Source organism: Ptychodera flava, chromosome 15, assembly GCF_041260155.1.
Source record: "Ptychodera flava strain L36383 chromosome 15, AS_Pfla_20210202, whole genome shotgun sequence".
Classification (NCBI taxonomy): Eukaryota; Metazoa; Hemichordata; class Enteropneusta; family Ptychoderidae; genus Ptychodera; species Ptychodera flava.
In genome coordinates, this window is record NC_091942.1 from 39,140,591 (window position 1) to 39,163,542 (window position 22,952).

The window sequence follows — 22,952 nt, forward strand, 5'->3', positions numbered from 1 at the left end:
TCGTTTGATTAACGGACAGCCGTGCCATGTAGATACAACTTCTTTCCTCGAGAGTTTCCAGTTGTATGTCGAATGATTGGTTGGCATTCCACAAAGCTTTTTTGCATGCAATAACTGTCTGTTACAACGTTTCCGGATTCAAAATTTAGGTGAGTTGTGATTCACTTATTTTGACCTCCCATATATACACGTCAAGTAGATATAAATTCCTCTCTTTAATCCATGCATATGTGTCAGTTCTGATTGGAGCACACTCTACTTTCATGGCCTATCACCAACTCACTTGCGGCAATTCTGAACGTTGATTGGTTGACACAGGGAGGTGTCAATCTCTTGCAGCTTTAGTCGAGAAAGAATCAATGTTCCAGGTTGAGTATATATGAAATCATCTTTGAGAGAGCTAATCAAAAGGCGGGCAACTCTCAGCTTTGTACGTGGTCCTGTATACTTTCCGGTTTGTTGGAAAATTGGTGACTTTTAATTTGTCAGTGAGGGTAAGTTTTTAAAATTGTCTTCATATTTCATTACGCAAGTCTTTTTCTTTTGGTTTTGATATCGGAAAGTTTCGAAGTTCGAATCTGACTGAAAACACCATATTTTTACTATCAGCGTAAATTTGAAGAACGTTGAATAGATGTGGATATACAAAATATTTACCAGGGGTGCCGACGACATTTCCAAACCGGAATGACATTTACTATCTCGTTTATCATTAACTTCGATAAAATACATTAAAGGGTGAGCATTTGCTGTCTTGTCTTCACAAAGAAAAAACTCAGTTACTTAAGTTTCGCATATTCATATATTTCGAGCTATTTGTACACATTCAATGCTACAAATCTTACATTTACTTAAATTCTGAACAGCAAAACTCACAAAAGGGAATATGAGCAATGTGTTTGGGTGTTTCTTAAACCTTTGTCAATGCTTAGTTAATAAGCGCAATGTTTGTCGAAAAATACCAGCAGAATTTTCAATGAGGCGTTTCACCTTAACGTGACTAACGGTACCAATTTGACGGTAGTACCATTAATTTTACCGACCCTGCCTATACCATGAGTATGATATTTAACTTTTGGAAGTTATCAGTTATCGTTGACAGTCAAATCATTATTCCTCAAAACTCAATATCCGAAAAAAAACTATCGTCAAATACTCTTGTACAGTATAATTTGAACTAATGTGTGTATGACTTTGATATAACGATTTCATTTAGTAAGAATTTTGGTTCATTTGCTCTTTTTTACAGTCGGACACAACACCATCATGAAGACCTTTTTATTGGCTGCACTTTTATTAGTTACCGTGGTAACAGCAGCGCCGAATGGACAAAGTCGTTCTGTGGTGAGTTTTGACCTGACTTAATAAGACTAAATAAATTCAAAAGAATTTGACTTTAAATACTTTACACGTACAAAGGAAAGAAATAGGACACCCACATGAAAAATGACGTCATCATTTACCAGCAATCGGCCCATGAAATTTTGCAAACTTTATTTTGTGATATCTTTTTATCATTCTGACTTCCATTTTATACTTTACAAATATTGACGCGACTAAAACATTTGAAAAAATAAACTTGTATGTTGCGATCAAGATGATGAAGATTTTCCTTTCGTTGAAGACTACTTTACCTAATGCTTTGAAAGTTGATTCCATTGTTGTTATCTTTATTAAAATTTGTTCTCATCTTAATTTTTCAACACTATCAACTGTCAGTGGCAGAGCTGGTTAGAATACCAAACATTTTAACAGCCATTCTTTAAATCGTAGTTTTGCTGCAGAGTCATGACTTCCTAACAGCTCCGAGTTCTCAGAATGGCAGTACTAACCTACGTGTACACATCTAGTCGTGGCGTCGTCTTTTGAAAACGGCTAGACAAGCGAAGTGAAATCGTTCGGTTTTTTTTGCACAATGAAGAACAGGTGTTTAGTAATAGTCAATGATCATTATCTTAGAGCGTACTCAGTATCGACAGTACATATGATAATACCTTACGTTGAAATTATAGAGCGATAATAACACCAATGACGTCAAACACTTGAAGGAAGGTTGAAATCAACCTGCGTACACTCATAATTTGATATCTTTCGACTTTACAGAAAAGTGTACGTCCTAGCATTGAGCGGATAAATGGAGTGACCAGTAAGTTTTCTACCGACTAAACTTTATGTAGTTCTCTCCAATGAAAAAACATTGTATGTCATAATAATGTCCTACACAAGAGAAGAATAATTATGTTCTCGATTAAACAATACCGTTCTGGACTAGAAGTCAAATTAAAAGATATAAACGCTGTGTTGCAAAGCTAAACAGTACATTTTAAATAGGTGCTTCAACATGCTTTAGGGAGTTGAACAAGAATTTTCAATTGACTTATAATATCAAAAAAAGTGAAAAAAACTATAGATACTGGCCTTTTTAATGTACAGAGGTGGAGAAATACTGTGCATTTGTTGAGCCTTGCATTCAATGGATAATTTCTCCTATTTCACTGACAACTGACATGGATGTTGGCAATCCATACTGCTCATCACTGTTTTATCAGGACAGACTAAACTCTGGTGGAAGGCAAAGAGGGTGTAAGCCATATAAGGCATAGCAATTGGACACACTATTCTGACTAGTATTAGTTGTGTATAACCTGTCATGGCATTCACCCTTAAGTAAGATATAAGTTTCAGCATAATTTGACACAATTAAAGGTTGTGTCACAATTATGTTTAATTCTTTCCAAAGTATTTCCATAATCGTGACATTTTTGTAAAATTTCTTGAAAGGTGATCCCTTTCTTGCGCGAGACAAATCTTTGGGTTGAATATGAGGTTAATTGTACTCAGACATCTATAGATCACAAAATCTTTTATAAGTGATAGACCTCCTGTAATTTGGCTGTTGTGTTCTGTACTGAAAAACATTTTTCTTGTGCGATCACGTGGAATTCAAGCACGTGACTTTGTGACAAAATAGAAGAAGCGATTTCACTCATAATGGCAGCATTAGTGTTTTTCCAGGAAGTTCCAACAAAAAATATTGGCTCATAATTAATGTACAGAAAGGGCATCCTCTCGTTACCATTATCCCAGGCAAAATGTATCATTGAGAAATTATTTCATGAGTTCTTTGCGTATTCATGACAGACATCTGATGTCGTGGATTGTTTTCTTTCCTTATAGGTGGAAACCGGAAGAGAGCAGCCCCTGTCATACCGAGACTGCCGCCTGGAGGTGAAGGTGAGTAATACCATTAACCTGTGAACATACTGAAAAAAGGAGGCGGAGGAATAGATTTTTTTATCAAAAATAATATTGAGGTCATTGGTCCATATTTGTTTCAATCTAAAAATGATGATTTGGAACGAATTTGGATTAAAGTACGAATTGATAGAACTCGGTCGTTAAATTTAGGATTGGTTTATGTTCCACCAGAAAATACAAACAAAGATGCAATAGATGAATTGTATCATAAACCACAAAGTAATGACATTATCAGTCACCTGTAATCTAAATATGCCCATATATGGTCAAAAGGGCGTTCCTTGATATTCAAAATGCCCACGTGAGGGCGCTGTTTTTAAGAAGCGGCCACCCGCTTAAAATCTGTGATTGGTTAGATTTTCTCTTTCCATGGTAAAATTAGAACAGGTGACAGTATACCTTTAATGGAATCTAAGAAATAGTTTCTGATAATGGAAAATTTCAATGGGAGAATCTGAGATCTATCGGGTGATACTGTTTTTAATAATAATAGTGCAAAATTAATTCCAATGATTGATGAACTTGATCTGATCCTTCTTAATAACGGTGATATTAGCATTGGAAAATGAACGTGGTTAAGACATACACAGCAGTCTGTTATTGACTATATGATGAGAAGTGATAATTTTAAATATAAGATAGAAGAATTTTTTGTTGATGAAGATAGAATTTTTGATAGAGTTGTGATCGCAATATAATTTACACAAGCATGGCAGTTCCCAATAGGAAATCTGAAGTCAAAACCTCAATGAAACAGAGATGGGACATAAACAAGGATACCAATTGGAGTGATTTCCAAAATGTTCTAGCATCAAATCTAAAATCCTTCAATGATAAAATCAGCTTGGCAGCCAATGAAAAGATAAACAATTTGTATGTCCAAGATAACACAGATACAATACACATTACAAATGAAGCCATGAGTTGCATAACTAAAAATCTTAAAAACAATAACGCATGCAGACCAGATGAAATACATGAAATCATCAATGGAGGTGGGCAGGTAATAATTGACTCATTGACAGTACTTAATTAGAAATTGTGTCAAAAGTAGGGGGGAATGTTATTATACCACTACATAAGAAAGGTTACATAATTAGAGAGGTAGTTCATTGAGCTCAGTTATCGGGAAAATGTACAATAGAATCATATAAAAAGAGGAAACAAATTTAGTTGAATCAATGGATATTTTAGGTGAAAGCTAAGGAGGGTTTCGGAAAAATAGGCGAACAATTGACCAAATTTTCATGCTAAGAGGATTAACAATGATTCGAAAACATCTTAGACTTCAGGAAAACTTATGACAGCGCATGAAGAGATGCATCATGGTACACATCGTGGAATAATGGAATCAAAGGGAAATTACGGCATGTGATAAAACATACGTACAATCATATTGAAAGTAAAGTGTCTCTTGATGACATTGAAACAGATTATTTTCATTAAAATGAGGGTCTCAGGCAATTATGTGTTTTAGCACCAATTTTATTTGCAGTGTACATCAATGAATGCAAAAAGCAGCGTAATGAATCACTGCTTGGAGTATACCTTGATTCAGAACTCATGTGTCCTGTTTTTTGCTGATGATGTAGTCCTTATGGCACCAAATGAAAAACAAATGAAGTGTATGTTATGCATTGCTAAGTATTGTAAACTATGGAAAATGTTAATTTATGAAGAGAAGTCTAATATTTTGATAGTAAATAAGAAAGTTGATAAATTAACGAACGGACGAGCGATAATCTTAGGATTAAAGAATCGTCTTATTATAAAAATCAAGACTACTGGATGTCACGTAATCTCTCTGACCATACTTTATGAAAATAACATCAAAATTTGACGATTTGTTTCCTCTCATGAAAGCAATCCTTGGTTAATCACCTGAAGTTAATTAACGATGGAGCCGAACACAACCTATAAAAGTTGTGTTGGAACTGGACAAAATCTGCCAATGGCATAATGACAAATTTCAATATTAAGAACTTTGATCAGCTCACTGATCAAAATATTAAACAAATTGTCCTTGACTATGATGAAAATGAATGGAGGGAAAATATAACAAAAAATCTATCTTTGCTCACTATCAAAGATTTAAAAGCAAGCTACAATGTGAAGATTATCTAAAATCTATCGATGATTTCAAGGGTGCTCAATTAAGATCATATAACTCTTGGTCTAAAATATGCAAAGAGAAGGTGGCAAAACAATGAAGATGATTGTACATGTCCTTGCGGTGGAAAAGAAGATTAGACATTTGAACATTTTCTTTTGAAATGTGATCAGTTCTCAAAAGAAAGACAACAATTAATGACTGACACTGAAGAAATGCTGTTGAATAATAGCGAATTGAACTTACTCAAGGATTTCAAAGAAAAAAGGAGTTGATATGTTTTTCCCAGGTGATTCTATAAAGAGTTACAAGAAAGATCTCTACAAAGAAATTGACAAATTTTTCAGACGTTTCGTAACAGATATGGTTTGTTTGATAATAATGGCTTGTTTTCTTTATTAGATTTTTTCAGCTAGCTCTTTTGTAACTTTCTATTTGTATTTCCAGTACCAAGTCTAATTTGCTGCTCCTGTTGTTTTCAGTGAGCCCCTGCTTTAAAAGGTTTGCAACAAGTAAATAAAAAATAAATAAATAAATAAATAAATAAATAAATAAATAAATAAATAAATGTTGTACGACTTCTGCCACAAAACAGAATTAGTTTTTTACAACCACTGTTATGCTTTCCAATACCAACTTTCAATATTGTTGCCTCAACAGACGAGTGCGACAACGTGAATGGAGTCTGCAAGCCCATTTGCTCACCAACCGAAGAGGCATACCCCGAGAGTGTGTGTCCTGGTGGCCAAGAGTGCTGCCAAGACGGTAAGGCTGTCAATTGAGTTTTTACATTAATCTTCGTGGATTTTCTTGCACGGAATGGCTGTCTGTGCACTTCTTGAGACACTGTATCGGAGACACTGTAAAAACCAAAACCACAAAAAGGCAATTTAGATCGAATTGAAGAAATTATTGCGTTCATGTACCCAGGTAGTGGCACTGTACCCAGGTAGTGGCTATGTGCCCAGGTAGTGTTCATGCACAGGCCACCTTGAAATGAATAGTCTACAATATGATTTTTTTTTCATAATTATTAAATATAATAAATCATAATTATCAAATATTGATATCACATAATCGAGTTTGTATTTCATCAGGATTGAGCTTCCTTTCTGCAGAGCAGCACTCGATACCAGATATGAACTGAAAATACTCACATGTTTCATTATATATTGCAGTTATGCGTAAATTTTAACCTTTGCCACATGTTTGCAACTTCATTGAAAGTATTATGATCAACATAATGAACAATAATCACCGCCGGTTAGGTCATGAAGTATACAAATACGTAATTAGCTGAAATAAAAAGATTAAAGTTCTTTTACTGGTGTCATTGTATCACCACTTTATATAGCAAGTGTAATTACCGTTGGCCAAGTCCTTCAAGCCATATATGCCGAGCTGTGAAAACTCATTAGACATGCAAATTATAAATTAACTGACATGAAAATGTGAATGACTTTTGATATTGTTTTATCCTGGTATCATCATAAATGTACATAGCATATTTTGCCAACTTTGATCAAGTAAATCCCAGTATATATCCCTAACTAGGAAAGTTCATTAAATATGCAAATTAGGAATTGGCTTAAGTAAAAATGCTTAATGATTTTCAATGTTTTATCATGGTATCTGCAATATAGCAAGTTCTGTCAACTTTGGTTAAGTTGATTCAGATATATATCTCTAATTAGGAAAGTTCATTAAATATGCAAGTTAGGAATTGACTGAAGAGAAAATGCTTAATGACTTTCAATAATATTGTATTATAGTGTCTTTAATGTAGATAGCAAGTTTCATCAATTTTGATCAAGTCAATTCAGATAATATCCCTAATTATGAAAATCCATTTAATATGCAAATTAGGAATTGGCTGAAGTAAAAACGTCTTTTGATTTTCAATAATGTTACATCACAGTATCTTGGATGTATATAGCAAGTTTCAACAACTACAATCAAGTTAATTCAGATATATATCCCTAATCGGGAAAGTTCATTAAATATGCAAATTCGGAATTGGCTGAAGTAAAAATGTTCAATGACTTTCAATAATGTTAAATCATAGCATCTTTAATATACATACCAAGTTTGGTCGATTTGATCGAGTCAAATCAGACATGTATCCCTAATTAGGAAAGCTCATTAAATATGCAAATTAGCAACTATCTTTCATGTCACCCCTTAATTGTTCCCACTGCTGATATATCTTGGTGTGATCAACATTTGTAGCAAATCTCATCAAATTGTGTGCAGTCGTTTTACTTTATTTGTCAATAAAGAGCAGTTTATTTATTTGTTTGTTTGTTTGTTTGTTGATATGTATTTCCGATGGTTAGGGTTAGGTTTAAGTTAGGGTTAGGGTTAGGGTTAGGGTTAGAGTTAGGCTTAAGTTAGGGTTAGGGTTAGACTTATTCTCTCCCTTTATATATTTGGACTGGTCTTCCATGTGTTGCTTTCTGGCCTGATCTTCTGTACAAGTATGTTTCACCGTCATGAGCGTCATTTGACCCAAACTCTTCTTCAACTACCATGTACATTAGAGTCAGCGCTTTCTCTGTCACTGCTTAGGTATGCAGTGACAGTGACACTGCAGTAGTAGGGCAGTACATGGGATAGTGAACACTGCCCCTAGGCAGTAGCTGTATTAACTTTTGATAGTGTTGACAATTTTTTTGTTCAGTTTATACACCTGTGTTCTTGTTCTACTCCCTACAGCATGTTGAACTGTCCAGCATTCAGCTTGCCAACATAGCTTGTGAATGTAGCATGCATTTGTATCATTGACAAATGACTGTCAGTCTGTATTCTAATTACATTATCACCAAATACACCTTATGTACAGGTTTTGTCAACAAACTGAATATTGCGTGTTTCAGTATGCTGTATTGAGACATCAACAAACTGTAGTTGATAAATTGCATAGAAATATTGCAAAAACGGTTGCAGCTTCTGCCCCGTTACTAGGCTCAATTTGCTTTTTTTTGACTAATCATACATGTTTAGATTTTTTTGAGTTAAAAGTCATAAAAAACCCCAAAATTATTCTAGATTTTGTTTAATTAACACTAACATTAGAACAATTGGATTACATTAAAATGTGATTAATTTCTCTTTAAATTACCTGACAACCTTGGAATCGGAAAATGTAAAATGTGAGAGGGAACCAAAAAATTTTCAGGCACCCCCTCCTGTAAGCAGAGCAAAACTTTCAGCCCCCCTCCCTACTATCCCTAAAATTTTCGAAGCCCCTGAATTCCTTCAGCCCCTCACCTTTTACGTTTACGCAGCTTAACTGATAACTTCAAAAGTGACATACCAAATGTAATATTTTTTTTGGTTTTCAGGATGTTTAGGGAAAATCTCAACTTGAATAATGTTTAATGTGCATAATAGGCCGTTGTATTGGCTTTTAGGCATAATTTAGGCATAATTTAGATGACTAAAGTGCTTGATAGCGTTTATATCAACCATCGGTGTTGAACGAAGTGTTTGCCTTGAGAGGAATCCTTTCCATTTATCATTATTTTCCATGTCAGTGCTATGTACTTGCTTGTGAGTTACAAGTGCTATACGGCATCCAGGAGAAGACTGTCTACCGACTGAAATCAACACACACCCTCCCCCCCCCCCACACACGTGCGTTTGAAGTGCGTTTACCAGTGTAAACAAGTTCACGTTCCCACTACAAATTTCTTTCGTATAGTCAGCAGGCTTGCTGGCTACACTCGTCGGGTGGTTGTATTACTGTAATCTGATACAAATACGTGACGAATAAACTGTCAATGGTAATACCGATGCCATTTTAGGGAGCCTTCAGTAATTACAGGGGGTGGGCCGGGGGAATTTCGGGCACACCTGTACCGTAAAATGTGAGCCTCCCCCTTATCCGACATTCTAAATCTTGCCCCCAACCACTGCGGTATTCTCCTCAGGAGTAATTGAAACAGTATCAGCTAATTTACATAACAATTGGTTCACTTGTTATGTTAGGGACAAATTACAGAGAGGAGGGCTGGTGGTTTTGGAAAGACATTCGCAATTTATCACGCAATAATTTTTTAAGAGATATGGTATTTCATACATTTGAGGGAGGGTCACCATATTTTGTGCAACTATAAGAAGGCAAGATGTGGCTTATTTAGTGCTTCATCCAAAAATATCAAATCATAATGCATGGAGTCTATCAATCAGGCAAATTATTGACAATTTTCCCCCACAAAACATGCTATATCTGTATTTTGCTTGAATGGGAAGTAAAATTTGCATTTGTGTACAAGAAATTGATTTCTGAATTTCATCTAAAAAGTTGGTTCACTATCCATGGTGTCTATGATGAAACTATGAATAGTTTTTTTCCAATACAAAAATAGGTAAATCGTTGCATTTGTGTACTCTTAATTATTAATATTAATGTTCTTGATTAGACTAGAGTGGTTACAAGTCTATGATTGTGTGAGAAATTTGATTTTGGAATTTCACTCAAAAGTTGATTTACTGTACATGGTAGTCAAAGAGAGAACTATGCACAAGTTTTTCCAATATAAAACTGACGATATCTTTGCATTTATGTACATTTGATAATTGATATACACTTTTCCACCGGTTGCATGTTTTTGTCTCTTGTCTTTTATCAGTTTTAACTGTTCAAGGTGTTTAAAATGTAGGATACCACTGCATCTTCTTTGCTTGTCAAACTTGTTGATAATGAGTAGGTATTTTGTTGGTGATGTCCTATTCAGGAAATATCACACGGACAATCAAAGTTTTGGCCATAAAATAAGCTTCTATCAAAAGTGACCCTCCCCCCCCAAGATAGGTTTATAAAAATTGACCCTCCCCCTTGAACTGTTTCCTAAAAAGTGACCCTCCCCCAATTCCCCCGGCCCACCCCCCTGTAATTACTTTAGGCTCCCTTAGAGGGTAGAGAGAGGGGAACTGTCAATGGTTATACCGATGCCATGTTAGACAGTAGAGGGAGGGGGGTTCTTTGTAGGTTTTGAAACTCTCTGTACTGGTTTCGAAAGCTGTCATCGAATGCTGTCGACTATGGCAAGCTAGCTAGGTGTAAATGTCTTTTTTTCCTAATATATACACCAACATCACAAACATCACCTGTACTAACAAATATTTAAAGCTTTTTTTTTAATTTGTGAACGAAGAGTCTTATCAATAATTTTTTTAAAATATGCGCTTCCTGAATTTAATAGTCAATTTGTAGAAAAACTATTTTGAGGGCAAGTGAAGCTTTGGGCTCGTAATTTGGAAACTGTGCAACTAGACTAAATGTACAATAGTTTGTGAATGAATGACTTGGTGTTGATAAAATAGATAAACGTAAGTTGAAAGGGATAACATCGTGTACATTTTGTTAAACTTCTTAGATGGCGGAGTCATCGGTGATCCCCATTTCTCCTCCCTTGATGGTAAACACTACACAAACCAAGGAAAATGTAGATATGTGCTTCTTAAGGACTGCGTTGCCAAACCACACTGGATTATCACAGTTGGGAACGAGGAAGGCTGGTTCAAAGGTCACGGCGTGACCCGTGTAAAACAGGTCACTGTCCGTGTTGGTGGCCACACTGTCACTTTTGGTCCTAAACACGAATCAACGGTAAGGCAAAACCTTCCTCTTTGATTCAGAAACCTCTGTAAAGTCAAGGTCTCGATTAGTTAACATTTCTTTCGTCGGTCAATCAAATTTTGAAAAAATTTTGGAAAAAGCATAAAAAATTTGATAGCTTAAAGTTCTTTAAAATTTCTCAATGTCCCAGTCTGAATGCTGGGGGTGTAATTTGAACAGCGCCCTCAGAAAAATAGCCTCGTTTTCATTTCAAAACAAAGGTCGCAGTAGTACGCAGGGGTCACACAAGCATGGGTCGCCTGAAACATGCCTATATTCACGCTATACCGCGGACCTGAGTGAATGTTATAGGTAATATGTGTTTTTTAGGAATTTGTTTCTGATATAAACAGTTTGTCATGTAAAAATAAACCTACCTTCAAAAGATTGTCGATGTGTATACTGAGTAGTTTCTGTTGCATAACACGATTTGGGTCTGTCTATGAAGGAGAAACGGGGCTAGTAAATGGTCTTCCGGGTCTTGAACACCGATCAAATTTCAGCAGTGTCTTTTCAGTAACAATTGATTGTGTATACCAATTTTTAACTTCACAGAGCTATTTTACTGGAAATGGTACACTTTTCAATAGACCCTTGGCGAAACTTCGTCTAAAAATTTCACCTATGAATGCCGTTTTCTAGTAATTGTTACAGTGGGCATTATACATTCACCACAGATTAGATGGCCTCTACAAACGAGAATAATTTTATGTTAACTACAACTACAGTTCTTTAGTATATTTTTTTCTCAGAATTTTAGAATTTATAAATTGTTTTATGTATCTTGAAGTCTGTTTCTATATATAGGAAAATGAGAGCAACTTTACACATCGTTTTCTACCTTTGATAGTGATGCGGTATATTGATTCGATCAATGTGGTTTAATGATATGGAGAAACATGGCGAGACACCGGTGAATCGATAGTGCTTTGACCCTGGTCATGTGATCTGGGTCCCCTGGAAAGAACCGGTTATGTGTTGGAGCTATTTATCCCACATGTTAATTTGATAGTAGCGATTGTTCATCAACTAGAGATGCTAGTATGGATATGTTGTGGTCTGAACTTTGAGTGGTTTGTTGGTCAGACCGTTCGTGTTTATTTTATCCTCGTGCTTGATTTGTGCCTGAACGAGGATGTCTCTTAAGTTTTTATTCCTTTTGTATGCTATGATAGGTTTTTCTGGAAAAACTTTGACCAGTGTTTGATCGGCTTCTATTATTTTCCAATTTTTTGTTAGACATTGTTTGATTTGCCTGGTTTTGATGAATGGACTGAAGGTCGTTGTGTAAACCAGTTTTGTTCTTATGTCATATTCCTCTTATCTTTATCGGTGAGGTATCGTCGATGGTTGGTGAGATTAACATGTTTCTTTATACGAGATATATCTTTTTTTTCTATAATCTTGTTGTTGAAGTTTGCGTGTGAGAAAGTTAACCTTTTCAATGAAGTCCATGTCGTTGTTGCATGTGCAAGCATATCGGAGAAGTTCACCTTTAATGAAGCCTTTGAAAGTGCCGCTCGGGTGACATGAATTTCTCAATAAATATTGGAACGTGTCGGTTGGTTTTGTGTTGGTTAAATTAAAAAGAAAATTAATAAGTTCTGAATTCAATATACTGCAAAGACAACAGCTTTATTCTAAATAAACCTGAAGTTTGATCAATACTTAAGCCTCAGAGACTTGACTGCAACAAACTGAGACAAATCAGACACGAAAATTACGTCAAAAAAGTTAAAAGTGAACAACCATGAGGTCACATGCACAAGTTTTTCTATGGAAGCCCCGGCTGGAAGCTTCGAAGCCATCCTCGGACTGTGATGACCCTGAAAAAAAAAGAGGAAAATAATTAAAAACAACTGTGACACGAATTTTACGTATTACAACCTAAAAGTGTCACTTGATGATAGTTTCCCCCAATAAAGTAACATTTGACCTAAAATACGCACATTTGGGGATTTATTTCACTATGAGCGTATGCGAGTACACAGGGTACGTGTAAACGTACAGTACACTAATGTTGATTTGGCGCCATATTGGATTTTAGCGGCAAAACACAGCGGCGAACTTTGCCGCCCAACATCAAATTCCTGGCATGAACAGACAAAATTCTGCGGTAAAAAGCTAATTTATAGTATAATTCCACGAACTATGCTTGATTTTGGGCCATAATTTCATGCACCGTAGTTGGTACAGCAACACAAGTCCGCGCTCGACATATAACATCGTACTATGAAAAATCGCTGAAATCGCAAAATTCACTTTAATTTTTCAAACAGAGCCCCGAAAAGTCACTTACCTTCTCAGAAAATCCAATTGAAGAGATGAAGTTGGTCTCCAATGATAATTATCGGCGAAAAAATGAGGATTTGGGAGCGACTGAAAAACTGTGTTAGCCAGCCAACGGTCACAGTGTAGACTGAGTTGCTGAGTGCCGTTCGAAAGGAAATGGCATTTGCATATGCAAATTTCACCCCTAGCGTTCAGACTGTCCAATGTCCAAGTACTGATGACTTTACTGATGCCAAGGCATCTTTATCATATTTATCAAATGACAATTTGCACCGTGTATGGCGCTTTAAATTTAGGAGATCAGATTATTCCATTTTGTTCCTTTGTTGAAATTCAATTATTCCTGTCCAGGTGAATGGAAATGCCATAAAAGGTCCACTCCGCAAGGTTGACCTCGGAGCCAAGGACCTTTCTGTGACCAAGGAAGGTGGAATGATGGAATTCGAATACTATGATCACTTTAAAGTGTCCTTTGATGGCGTGCATCATGTTGACGTAGAGGTCTCTCCTAAACTTGAGGGTAAAGTCTGCGGTATGCTTGGCAATAACGATAATAATCCTCGTAATGATTTTACGATGCCCGATGGAACGATCACGAAGGACGCTGATAAATTTGCCGAGAGTTGGAAGGTACCAAACAGGTGAGTAGGGAAACAACGAACACCATTTTTGTTATAGATAACGCCATCTTTCATATATTTCTTAACCCGTGGATGTCATACCTTATGCTTATCATGGGACATCAGCGCTTACAACCAATGCCGATGTAAGGGGAAAACAGCTAAAGGGAGGAATTATTTATTGTATGAGCAGTTTTTGTTTGCAAAATAGTGAGTTGAGAATACGAATATCGTTCACACCAAACTAGTTAATATTATTATCTTTGTTTCGTGCAAACCAAAGACCACAGAGTGACTGTGTGCAAACCTACTCTTTTAGCTGTGAATTCAACACTGTATTTCATTACAAATTTTATTATTCAAAACTTAGTTTTTCTTTATTTTCCATAATTTTCAGCTGTTCAGACCAGTAACTTAAGACTCGAAGACGACATACCTTGCACGTAGGACAATTTCAAATGGACAACCAACAACTGCTGAACTAAGATTTACTAACAAGATTTCTGTTTCAATCCCATACGATTAAATTGGATAATTTTAAAGATTGGAAAGAGAACGTACATCGCACAATTTCTTGCGCTGTTAAACAAACATTCCAAACTATTGTTGTTCCTTATTTATCATAAATCCACCATGTTGGCTGAATGCTGACGTCACAAGCTTTCCCGTTGACTGCACATGTTAAAATTATGGTTTGTGATATAATCGGGCCTTGGCAATATGAAACACGTGATGGTATCTTCAATTTTAATCAATGTCTTTCTGAAGGGCAAATTTTACTATTGTAGAATATCGTATATTGTTGTAGTGAAATAAATGACGTGTTATTTGGTTGGAAAGTAGTTGTAATTATTTTGCCTAGGTTGTGTGACGAAGTTTAGGAACCGTAGTGACACACATGTACTGAACATTCGAGCTGAGGATAAAGCAGTGAAGGGGAAATTTGACCCTACGAAAAGTTTGTAAAATGTGGCCTACGTTCAACATCGCGAACCCATTCCCTTGTCTAAGAGCCACAGGCGGCGCCCATGCCAACAGTCTGCTAGAGCGATCGATTTTCTGTTCAATCCATCGATGCCGTACTCGATCTGCCCGTCACTGCAGCCTAAATACTCCCAAGGTGTGCAATAGAATAACTCAATCTACACAAGATCCGGCTTTTCAACGGGCAGAAAATCAATCGATCTAGCAGACTACCCAGGGCACGGGCGCCTGTGCTACGAGCTCTGTCGATGTCAGCCTGTTCGTTCACACCAAGATTTCAAGGGCGGCACATAACAACTTTATAGCACATATTATATTGTGAGTAGTACTATCACATCCGTGTGCGGTTACAATTATCGTCAAAAGAGGATGATTCATTGATTAATAAAGGGATACTTACTAAAAGCGAGAGTAATGTGCAACTTTCTCCAGCAAACGACAATGCTATTCCAAATATTGCATCAGTAATAAACAAACCACTCAGACTACCGATTATTCTCACTCTGCCAAGTATAACACCAGCTTCGTGATTCACCTAAGGTTTTGACATGTCGCAGTTTAAGTGAATGACTGTCTTAATTTGTGATCCTATATACCATTTATGAAGCAAAAACGTTGACTCGATTTGTTTAACCCCTTGTTTAATGTTAATCGATATTTCCTAAAGAATCTACAAACACAACACAAACAAAAAACTCCACACATTTACTCGTAGGTACGAGCCGTTCTTTGTGAAAGTTACGGTGATTTAATGACTTGCTACAGGAAAGATTGCGTGCTTTACAATATGGAAGTATATATTCCACGCATTTGAGTAGATACCAGAAAGACAAAAGAATGCCAGTAAATGGATAAAAAGTTTATGTCCAGATGTACACATTATATTTAAGTTTATGACAGAATGATGCTGCTATTTTAATTTTTATTATCTGATTGTGATGGATTTTTTAGTAGTAAAGACATAGATACGTCAACAGATCTTGCAAACAGGTCAACACAGCACACAGAACATCTTCACAGCTTGCGTTATTCAGCTCATCCTTGTATGCTTCCAGGTATCCTTTCAACTTGAGGAGTTTGTCCCTCATACCATCTATGATATCGATGAGTCGGAGTACAATTTTCTTGAGATAACATCGAATAGTGGCACACATGCTATCTTGATCTCCATCGCAGTTGAAGTTCGGTGAATCATCCGGGGCACACTTCGAATCTATGCCTTCACATGGTTTACAGGGACCGGACCCTATAGTAATGGGATTGGGACATAATAAACTTTATAAACATTATCAAATTTCATCTCCACTTTAGTTAGCATTAATTGCATAACTGTGCACTCTAACTTTTATAGGACGCACCTCAGTCCCCTGTGATCTATTCCGCTCTTGGACTATATGCGCCCCATAGACGTGTGGACATATGCCCGAGAAAAAGAGGCATATGTACACACGGCTATGGGGCGCATAGTCCGAGAGCGGAATAGATCACAAGTGACTGTGGACGCACTGTAAACACTGGAAAATTTACACACATTTGCAATCACAGGTATATTTCATGAATGATCGAATACACACCATACCTTGACAATCATTGCATCTAGGTGGGTTATTTCCACCTCCTGGTTTGCCACCTCCTGGTTTGCCATCATTTTCCTCACTTGAAGAACTTGAAGAACTGGTACCACCCCCTGGTTTACCACCACCTGGTTTACCACCTGGTTTACCACCTGGTTTACCACCTGGTTTACCATCATTTTCCTCACTTGAAGAACTTGAAGAAGTGGTACCCGGTTTTCCACCCCCTGGTTTACGACCTCCTGGTTTACCACCTCCTTGTTTGCCTTTATTTTTCTCACTTGAATAACTCTCTTCTTGTTTTGGTGGTTTGCCTCTGTAACCCGTCTTTTTCTGAAAACGAAAGCAACAACATTGAGTAGACGCTTTCAGACTCAGCCAAATCACAGCTGGTGTCAATTGGTTGGTGTCATTTGCGTCTCACAATTGTATGGAGGTCTCCAGTGTTACCCATCAGACCCTAATGTTACCCATCACACCCCAGTCTTACCCCTCACACCCTAATGATACCCCTCAACCCCAATGTTATCTTCACGCCCCAATGTTACCCCTCACACCCTAATGTTACCTCTCACACCTTATATTCAAAAGTTACCCCTCACACCCCCTTACCACCACTTACAACCCATAAAAGCCAATTAGTCAGTCATCTAGCAGTCACAGCTGTCATGTCAAAGTTGCGTTAATTTTGTGACGTGAATTTGACTGTCAAACCATAGGGAATTCAGTCTCCGATGATGATGATCAGATGGTGACGATGATGATGATTAAACATTAAAAATGAAGGAAAATAAAAATATAATCGGACTCAGTAAAGTTGTTGTTGTTGTTATTGTTGTTGTTGATAGTATTTGATGAAAAGAACAAAGTATGGGTTGCAAATTCAATACAGCCAAACTATACACATGCACTGCAAAATTCAATACAGCCTTTATAGTATACTATACACATGCGCTGCAAAATTCAATACAGCCTACTATACATGTGCGTTGCAGCCTAACTATACTATGCGTTGCAAATTCAATACAGCCTAACTATACATGTGCGTTGTTGCCTAACTATACATGTGCGTTGCAAATTGTTAGGCTGTATCGAATTTGCAACGCACATGTATAGTTAGGCTGTATTGAATTTGCAACGCATAGTATAGTTAGGCTGTATTGAATTTCGTAGCATACTTTGTTCTTTTTCTGCAAATACTATCAACAACAACAACAACAACAACAATAATAAAAACAAAACAACAACAAATTTACAGAGTCCAATAACTTTTTATTTTTCTCCATTTTTAAATATTTAATCATCATCATCATCATCATCATCAATATCGCTGTATTGAATTTTGCAGCGCATGTGTATAGCATAGAGGTAGCTTTGTGTACTGTGAGGCTGTATTGAATTTTGCAGCGCATAATTTGTCCTTTTCTGCAAAATACTATCAACAACAACAACAACAATAACAACAACAACTTTACTGAGTCCAAATATATTTTATTTTCTTCATTTTAAATGTTTAATCATCATCATCATCGGAGCTCGAGGACCCTATGGTCAAACAGACATCGTAAATTCTTTTCCTTCAATGTGGAAATATCATCTTCGATTTTCGAGCGATATGGGAATGGGTTTGTCACATTGTATCGTAGCTTGGTCGAGTGGTAGTTTGATCGTGATCGTTCCTGTACGTATATTGTTCGTAGTGGTCGGTGCTATTCCGATTGCTCGTGTACGGGGCCGGTAATAACGCATATACAGGCAAGTGGTGCATCATGATTCGAATAGTTTAATCACAATACATCTACATGGTTACAATATCTAGAAAGGTCTGTTGTCTACAAAGACGTGGTCCATTACAGTCAAACAGACTGGGCTTCTCACTGAAGTTATTATGTCAAAGTCTCAGAGCGTCTACATCTCTGTGTCTAGTCGAATGATGGCATGTCAAGAAGCGAATCTCTGTCTAGAAAGTGCACAACTTAAATCGTCTCTAAATCTGCATATTGTCATGCCTTTGGTATGCATCTATAATTAACTAAAGACAATCGGAGAGGAAGGTCACTCCATAAATACAGAGCAAGGATGTCCAGATTCAACGTCCGATCACTGCTAACGACTTAAACATTTATTTAATAAACAATATATTCACTATAACAGGATGAACGGCTACTTCAAAGTTCACGAAAATAAACATGGGAGGTCATTCTCACAAGGCACCACTGTCGGTTAGTTCATTGTCAGTCGTTACAATTAAATTCAAGGGTAAAATACTCACCATTCATAGGGCTATATCACAATATCAATCGTACCACTCTCACGGTAGTTTCGAAACTAGATTTATGCTGTTTATTATGATTCACTCTACAAGACTAACACTTGAAGCCCGTTTGATTTTATATTGTGTAATAACAAGGACACATCGAGCATTGAAATCACTGAGAAAATCCTTGATAGTCAAATATATATAGCAACGATGAGTTGCTTTGCACGATAGTACACAGTCATTTAACAGATAGTAATGTCCCGAGACTTTCTAAGTCGCAAACTTTCCCCTCAAAGTGTCTCAGGTTTTTCCAACGCAGACGAAATCCATATTAAATAAATTACATCTGATCCACCTATAATAACTGGTATAGCTCTCAGGTATGCTCTGTGAAAAAAGAAGATGGGGCCATATTTTGCAAATGGAAATCATCTGTTTCATTCAAAATCGAAGTGAACAACCTTGCAAAAACGTGGTGCACTAATCAAGAAACTACTCTTGTGAAAAGGGAACCTTGGGCGGAAAAACTGTCTCCTCAAGAATCACACATTCTATTAGTATGATCATCAGGTTAGCAATGATTGAAATAACAGCATCTGACAGCATCTACAACTCTGAGCAGCACCATTTTTTTGATCTGAGGTCGGAATATGTCAAGTAAGGAAATACGCACCGTAAAAGAGCTTCAGAAAATCTTAACATACCTGTTGAGTATGCCAATAATTATATCAAGGGCTTTTGTAATTTGGCCAGGCAGAAACAATGTTTAAAACAATACCGCAAAAGGTCGTCGACAGGTACTTACAAAATAAGCCGTTGGAAAGAAAGTATCAAACAAAACAATATATGCACAGTCAGTGCTAGCTCTGCATGGCAGGGCTGTGTGTTACTGGCGTTATACAGCCTCCCACCACCACGGTGGGAGGCCGTATAACGCCGGTAACACACAGCCCTCCCATGCAGAGCTAAGTCAGTGTATAACGCCGGTAACACACAGTCCTGCCATGCAGAGCTAAGTCAGTGCATGCATGGGCAGATTAATCGTTTGGATTTCCTTCAAGACTCTCTTCTCTGATTGATATCAGCTGAGCGTCAAAAAAGTTTCGCATGGCATATACTGACTTTGGATATATTTCCTGCAGATCATAAGTATAAGAGTGACTAGAAGGAAAGTTTAAAAAGACTTATATACAATGCGTGTTTGAGATGTCAATGCGTATTACAGAGTGTCCATCGTTCCCACTACTAAAATGACATGAAAGTAATTCAATAATTGCTGCCTACCTGTGGTTACCTGACATTAAAAAGGTGAGAAATCTGGTGGCTGATTAATCCAACAGTATTATTTATGTGAAATGATGTTAACACTCATATTATTACATTCAAATTTTAAGCAATTCAAACAAAATTGCCAATATATGTTATCGATTTCTGATATTTGACAGAAAACATTAACATACGTATATCTCAAGGGACCTGAATATCGAATAAATCCGATTCAGAGAACCCTTGAAATCTGATTTGCAAATGTCAGAGCAGATGGCTTGTTGCGGACGAGAACGAACAACAGCCTTTTCTACGAGTAATATTCAGGATAGATAATCACATTCCAGTATGCTTTTTTCACACATTTTAAAGTAATCAGCATCTAGTAGCAGTATTTGTCGTCATCAATTTAACGTCTGACGTATTCACTGTGTATATTGTTTGCATCCAGTATTATTTCAGGTAAATGCACATTTTGGAGCATATACAAAAATTAAAGGCGAATTAATTCTTCTGGAACGAACCTAAGAATAAGATTTGTTCCAATACTATGAAACAATTGTCAAACAGCGAAGTCCTCAGCAAGTGAAGAAGAGAGTTTAATGTCTTCGAAAGTTGACAAATCTTCGTTTACCGATGACGGCAAAACGCTCTTCCAACGAAACAAACGGACGAATAAACGAACAGAAAACAAACCAATTAAAGTGACGTAAGCTGTAACTTATGGCAAGTTTTTCACTATTCTGCTTATCAACTACCGTGTCTGACCCTAATCCGTTTGTCATGCTGAAATTTCGAGTATTCTTTTTGTCAACACAGATTGTATTTGTTTAGTGATCATTGTTTATTGTTTACAAATGAATTTTAATCCGGACTTGAATACAATTTTCAACAATAACAATGTAGATTATACTCATATAGGTTGTGTTGATATGCTAAATACTTGGCATTAAATTACAGTTTAGAGATTCAATGCAGAAAGTGCAGGGAAACCGCAAAACGAAAGTTCTGAAAAAATAGCCAAAAGATACAGCTTATTGAAAAAATTAATTTGTTTCAGCAAATTCCAAACATAGTTTTAAAGTGCGTCATGATTTTCACGGTAAAAAGGGATATCCTCATGCCTGATAAGTAATGCTATAAAGGGGCTGTAATGGCTGTGAGTAACGGTGTGATTCCATGTACGAATTTGCCATTTTCAACCACTGGAAAAGTATCTGTGGGAATACATGATTTATTGGTGACAGTCACGCTGGAAAGGAAAATGAGCATCACGCTCAGTACGATGCGTCCACTGGGTTGCAATAGTGACAATAGTGTGTCGTTCGTTTTATATTGCGTTGCAATTGCAATTTTCACATATATTCACATTCAACATGATAAGTTACAATGAATCTCTTGGATTTCGTTTACATCATGAAAATCTTAACACATTGGGAAATAAGTGGTCCATAATCATTATTTGATACCAAGTTCTTAACTAAATAAGAATGTTATTGTGTAAGCTAGCAAAATGACCCTTGTTTTGTCGATGGAAATCGACTTCAGAAAACACACTTGGTTGCTACTGGCGTCAACGCTGATGTATGGTGTCTGTAATTATTATTGGTCATTTTCTTTGTACGATCTAAGGGTACAGATGAAGATGAACTTTGGAGACTATAACAAGGGAACCCAGCAGCATATGGGAAGTAAAAGTAACAATCAACATGCTGATACATCATGGGCTTTGAAGAATCGATGAGTACAAGATGGACTTGTATCATTTTATATAATCCCTGGGGGAATATAAACAAAATCACGTTTGGTACGATAATTACCTGCGCACACAAATTAAATACTCGCAAGCTCTATACACGTTGAGGCTGTACCTGTTTCTGGTGTGATACAACTCTTCAACTTCACCAACATGCAGGGTATACATGATTGATTGGCAAATCTTTGTATAGATGTACGAAGATTAGTACACAAGAAGGTAGTATGGATGCTAATAGACACTTACTAAGTTCCGTCATGACTCAATTGTATGTGTTTACCTACCAAAGGTTTGCTGTTAGTGGCATCTGTTCGTTGAATAAACATCAAAACCACCACCACACAGGTCAGCAGTACTGCCAATCGGAAAACCGTGCGACGTTCCATTGTAAAGATGTATCTACCGCTAATCAGTATCGAACAAAAATAATTATAGAAATTAAAAATCAGAATTTATCCCGATTAAATGCAAACGTACAGATGTGGAGTAATTCGAAACTGCTATCTTCCAATGATACAGTATTTAGTCGTTTGATTCCTTAATCGTTGTCATTGAAAATTCAAGAACTAAAATAGAAGAAAACAGGAATATTTAGGGCAGTACAAAAATAAACTAACATTGTCGGAATAATTCTCAGGTATGAGAGTATTGTAACGGACAAAGGTTAGGAAAATTGACATTTTTACCAACCAGCTATTGAAAACTTGCTTAAAGTTTTTGTATTCATGGTCATTACAAACAAAATTGAAAGTCTGTGGAAAGAAAGGGAAAACTAACAACGCTCATTACAAAGCAAATTATACGCAAATGTCCGAAAATACTTTACTAAGTAAAATTTAATTTTTAACAATGTTTTCCATTTCATACTTTTTACACTTGGTTTTGCGTTCGGAATAATAAAACCTAGCGCATTTCTTGTGATTCCCGATAAAGAAATCGTAGTAAAACTGTTTGCAAGTAATGTTTTCTCTTTGTCAAGGAAATAAGCGAATGGAACACAATACATCGTTTCAACTTTGCTATGTCCCACGTATTAGCGATAGTGTTCACCAGGAAGTTTCACGATTTTGAATTACAACAGTTGTGTACTCACCTGAATCCGTGCAAGCCCCGGAGTCGTCGGTAGCTAAATTCAATGTGCTATAAAGTTGGATTTCTTCGTATCCATTATGGCTTAATTTTGCATACTGAAACGTTCATACTGAATGA

General features: G+C 36.6%; 2 protein-coding genes across 3 annotated transcripts; one reads left to right on the forward strand and one right to left on the reverse strand.

Moving 5' to 3' along the window:
• Positions 1–361: 361 nt before the first annotated feature.
• On the forward strand, positions 362–14,742 carry LOC139152144 (BMP-binding endothelial regulator protein-like). The gene is made up of 8 exons (XM_070725245.1): positions 362–494; positions 1,250–1,344; positions 2,104–2,146; positions 3,178–3,234; positions 6,029–6,133; positions 10,750–10,982; positions 13,635–13,924; positions 14,301–14,742. The coding sequence occupies exons 2-8, from the start codon at positions 1,267–1,269 to the stop codon at positions 14,314–14,316; spliced, it is 822 nt and encodes a 273-aa protein (XP_070581346.1). The 5' UTR covers positions 362–494; positions 1,250–1,266; the 3' UTR covers positions 14,317–14,742.
• Positions 14,743–15,612: 870 nt separating this feature from the next.
• On the reverse strand, positions 15,613–22,950 carry LOC139152145 (basic salivary proline-rich protein 3-like). 2 transcript variants are annotated; one of them, XM_070725247.1, is made up of 5 exons: positions 22,837–22,950; positions 22,028–22,148; positions 16,626–16,794; positions 16,467–16,505; positions 15,613–16,133 (listed from the first exon to the last, which is right to left on the reverse strand). In XM_070725247.1, the coding sequence occupies exons 2-5, from the start codon at positions 22,127–22,129 to the stop codon at positions 15,835–15,837; spliced, it is 609 nt and encodes a 202-aa protein (XP_070581348.1). In that variant the 5' UTR covers positions 22,130–22,148; positions 22,837–22,950; the 3' UTR covers positions 15,613–15,834. The 2 variants fall into 2 exon arrangements, with proteins under 2 accessions (XP_070581348.1, XP_070581347.1); XM_070725246.1 differs by having other exon boundaries at positions 16,467–16,794.
• Positions 22,951–22,952: the final 2 nt, after the last annotated feature.

Coding starts and splice junctions, on each gene's coding strand:
- LOC139152145 (XM_070725246.1), bottom strand. CDS start 22,129: ATGGAACGTCGCACGGTTTTCCGATTGGCAGTACTGCTGACCTGTGTG. Junction 16,795..22,027: donor CCACTAACAGCAAACCTTTG/GTAGGTAAACAC, acceptor TTTCGTTTTCAG/AAAAAGACGGGTTACAGAGG. Junction 16,134..16,466: donor TAGATGCAATGATTGTCAAG/GTATGGTGTGTA, acceptor CCATTACTATAG/GGTCCGGTCCCTGTAAACCA.
- LOC139152144 (XM_070725245.1), top strand. CDS start 1,267: ATGAAGACCTTTTTATTGGCTGCACTTTTATTAGTTACCGTGGTAACA. Junction 1,345..2,103: donor ATGGACAAAGTCGTTCTGTG/GTGAGTTTTGAC, acceptor TCGACTTTACAG/AAAAGTGTACGTCCTAGCAT. Junction 2,147..3,177: donor GCGGATAAATGGAGTGACCA/GTAAGTTTTCTA, acceptor CTTTCCTTATAG/GTGGAAACCGGAAGAGAGCA.